General features: G+C 46.1%; 1 protein-coding gene across 1 annotated transcript in view; it reads left to right on the forward strand.

Annotated features, from left to right (window-relative positions):
- ATP6V0A4 (ATPase, H+ transporting, lysosomal V0 subunit a4) overlaps positions 1-1,272 on the forward strand; it is a 26,319-nt gene extending 25,047 nt beyond the window's left edge. Inside the window, exons 20-21 of the mRNA XM_010005816.1 lie at positions 1-105; positions 1,179-1,272. Of these exons, the coding sequence (XP_010004118.1) occupies positions 1-105; positions 1,179-1,272 (199 nt within the window). The remainder of the gene's footprint in view (positions 106-1,178) is intronic.
- The last annotated feature ends 2,931 nt before the right edge of the window (positions 1,273-4,203 follow it).

Below are 4,203 nucleotides of genomic sequence, written 5' to 3' on the forward strand. Positions count from 1 at the left end.
CATCATCATCTTCATCATCTTTGCTGCATTTGCAGTGCTGACTGTAGCCATCCTGCTGGTCATGGAGGGGCTGTCTGCCTTTCTGCATGCCTTGCGTCTGCACTGGTAGGTGGTGTGGTCTTTTAGAGCTTTTCCTGGAGCAGTCTTTGGGAGGGATCAGGCCATGGAAACACGTGGCCACACTAGCCAGTTTTAGATATGCTATGCTAGTCCCTGCATCAGGATGTCAGTCCTCTTTGGCAAATGAAGCGAAGGGACACTTCTCCAAAGGGAGGTCAGGACTCCATGCTCCATCTTTGAGCTTCTCCCTGGAGCAACCTGCCTGTCTTCCTGACCCAGTGCTGGCTATGAGAACTTGCAACTCGTAGCAACCTGCAGTTCTGCCCTGGTAAACACACAGAGCCACCAAGGCCACCTTGACCTGTGTTTTAAGGCCTGAAAGCATCACAGCCACACCACTGGTTGTGTATCCCCCCCAGGGTTACCATCCAACAAGATAGTGGGGGACTACCTAATGCAGCAGAAGTTCAGCCAGGACTGCAGTGCTTGTGCCATTAGCCCAGGTTGAGCTCCAGGCTGTTTTGGCTTTGTGGCAAACCAGTTTCAAGTTAGCTCATGTCTGCTTTAACTAGATGTCAGTCCAGGCTAGGACAGCAGTGTGGATGCACCATTGGACTAGCATGTAAAGCAAGACCAGATAACAAATTGCCTTTTACCACCACCATAACTTGGCATCCTGCCTGAGCACCCAAGCTGTGGCCTTTTTCACTATATAATGCCCCACCACAAACACTGCCAAGCCAAACCGTGGTGCAGTTGCTTCTCATTGTGCAAGGAGGGGCAGATGTCTGTCTCTCACCAGAGTGTGCAACTAGCAGCTGGTTATCCCAGCTCTCAGAGCTGCTAGAAGGAGTTTAGAAGGCAGGAAAGGTCTTGCTGGCTGGCTTAATGAAGAGCATGTCGAGGTTTAGGGGTGGACAGTGAAAGCTGATGAATGCCAGGTTGCTCTCTAGACTGCCTGTGTCTCACTGCTGGCTCCAGAAGGAGCCTATGCTCCCAGCTCAGAGGTCATCATCTCTCATGGCCTCCCTTTTTCCATGGGTGCCACATTTCAGCCTCTCAGCTGGTGGTAGGTCCTGTCTGGGGCAGCACTGACACCCCCCTCTGCTCTTCTCCAGGGTGGAGTTCCAAAACAAGTTCTACGTGGGAGCAGGGTACAAATTTTCTCCATTCTCCTTCAAGTACATAATTGATGGCACCACAGAAGAGTGAAACCAGGACATCGCTACTTCACTCCTCTGAACAGGCTCTATTTTCTTGTGGTCATTTACCTACAGGGTAGGGTATATGGGATGAAACAGAATGAAATGTGGCCCTTAAAAAAAGAGCAGCTGTAAATGAAAAAATATCTTAGCTGTGTTACATATACTGTTGTGTCAGCTGAGGGCTGAACTAGATGGGCTGGCTGGACCCTTTGAGTACCCCCACTGATGTCTTTGCCATCTGGTCCTCAGCATTTTATTGGGTCAGTTGTCCAATGCTTGGTTGAGAAGAGGAGATGCAGCTTTGAATTAAACTGGTTCTTAATAATGAACTCACATATGTTTTGCTCCATTTACTGCCTTGTCTTTGTGCCATATTTCTTTCTGAGGAAAATATGTTTTGGCTGTTTCAAGCTGTGGTTGTTCATATGACAACGATTAAGTCCCTTATAAGATTACAGCCCTTCATTTAGCACACAATGGAAACCCACTCAAAGACAGATCATATTGCAGGCTTGCAATTTTCTCCATGCTTTACTACAACAACCCTCTTTTTATCTGATTTGCTCCAGGGCTTGACAACACTGGATTACAGAAGTTTGCACAGATCATCACTTAACAGAAGTGTTAGTTTTGAGCTGTGTAAACAAAAGAGTGCACCAGTTTCCACACTGGCAGCCAATTTATTTCTCTTTATTGTCTTGTTTCTCACTGGAGACTTCAGATGACTCCCTCTGTGCTGTATCTTTCAAGGCGGGTTGGTAAAGCAGACTGAGTAGAAATGCTGATACTTAATGAACAGAAAGAAGAGAGGAATCGAAACAGCTGAGATGAATTTGGAGTATTAATGCACTGTGATCTTTCCTAAAAATTATTTACTAATCTTTCAAATTGAATAGTGTTAATCATAAAATCATTATGGAATGGTTGGAGTTGGAAGAGATCTTTAAAGACCATTTAGTTCCAACCCCCCTGCATGGGCAGGGACACCTCCCATTAGATCAGGTTGCTCAGAGCCCCATGCAATGGGGCCATGAACACTTTCAGGGATTATGCTTCCACAACTTCCCTGGGAAACCTGTTCCACTGGCTTACCACCTTCACACTAAAGAATTTCCTCCTAATGTCTAACCTGAATCTCCCCTCTTCCAATTTTAATCCATTACCCCTTGTCCTCTCACTACAAGCCCTTGTAAGAAGTCCCTCCCCAGCTTTTCTGTAGACCCCTTCAGGTACTGAGAAGCTGCTATGAGGTCTCCCTGGAGCCTTCTCCAGGCTGAACAGCCCCAACTCTCTCAGCCTGTCTTCATAAGAGAGATTCTCCAGCATTCTCTGATCATCTTCATGGCCCTCCTCTGGATTGTCTCCAGGAGCTCCAGGTTCTTCTTATGCTGAGGGCTCCAGAACTGGACACAGTACTCCAGGTGGAGTCTCACGAGAGCCGAGTAAAAGGAGGAATAATTTTCCTTGCCCTGCTGGCTGCACTTCTTTTGATGCAGCCCAGGATATTGTTGACTTTCTGGGCTGCAAGAACACATTGCTGGCTCATGCTGAACTTCTCATCCACCATCACCCCCAAGTCTTTCTTCTCAAGGCTGTTCTCAATCCATTCTCCACCCAGCTTGGATGTGCTTGGGATTGTTCTGTCCCAGGTGCAGAACCTTGCACTTGGCCTTTTTGAACTTCATGAACTTTGCACGAGCCCACTTCTCAGGCAAGGCTCTTTTTTTTTTTTTTTTTTAAACCATGGAGGATGTAAAATTCCAACACAGCACATCAATGGATTTTGGAGGTCCCAATGCTTCCTTCCATGAGGTGTGACTGAACAAGCCCTATTTTCAAACCTCATGCCAATGATACCCAGCCCTATCAAAGAAACCTACCTGGGTGTACTCCCAGCAGGACACACAGTGGAACTGTCATTACGGGTCATGAGTCTGCAGTAGTCAGGCTTAAGAGCCACCATCCTGCTACAGTCACAGGGCAGAAAATGCAGGCCCAGGCAGAGAAACTGTTCCACTTTTTGCTTGTGATCTCAAGAAGCCTTATTGGCATCAGGTACCAGTTACCAGCAGAGCCATGAGCCTTTTCCCCTTTTAACAACAGCTTGGGTTTGAAGCAGCAGCTGAAGCTGAGATATGGGCACAGGAGTGTGTCCATGATCCACGCATGACCTTTTGCCATCAGTTCTTCGGGCATGGGTAACCTAGAGAGCAGACAAAAACCACATGGATATGAATGCAGTTGGTGTCACAATTGCTTATCGCCTGTGTTTCTTCCTTCCAGCTTATGTGGTTTATTCCTATTCAGGAGAAAAGCTGTCTTGAAGCAGAAAAGGCCAAACTACTTTGATGCATTACCAAACACCGAGAAAAAATTTGCCTTATGAAACAGTGGGGGGATTTTCTACACAAACCCTTTTTTACCTTCCTTGCACCCTTCCGTGTGATTGCAATGTAACTGAGAAAGTGATTACCTGAAACAGAATATCCTCTCCTTTTAGAACTTCTTGTTGTTTTGCTTTTTGTCTGAGGTTTACATTTTAAGCAAGAAAAACAAGTTATCCTGTGAATACTGCAGGTGACAGGATGGTCTGTTTACTGCACTGAACAGCAATTCAGACATTTGGCTTAATTCTGTATTCAGCTCTCCCTTTCTGTGCACAAATGAATAACACATCAGTGTTTGTGGTTCACTTGAGCATTCATGATAGAGGGATGGCACTTCCCCACTCCACAAGAGGACCAAGCCCACTTATAATCAGAGAATATTCAGATGGAATGTTGCCGAGAGGCAGGCTTTTTCCTATACACTTTGAGGAGAGCCCTGGCTTTCATCTGGGTTGTTTTTAAGACTTATTAAAAAACCCAGAAATGTTCCAGAGAGTGCCTTGCTTTTAAAAGACTTTCCTGTAGAAGATGAAGGAGATGTGGGAACAGAG

The sequence above is a fragment of the Chaetura pelagica genome, unplaced genomic scaffold (genome assembly GCF_000747805.2).
Source record: "Chaetura pelagica isolate M959 unplaced genomic scaffold, ChaPel_1.0 scaffold79, whole genome shotgun sequence".
Classification (NCBI taxonomy): domain Eukaryota; kingdom Metazoa; phylum Chordata; class Aves; order Apodiformes; family Apodidae; genus Chaetura; species Chaetura pelagica.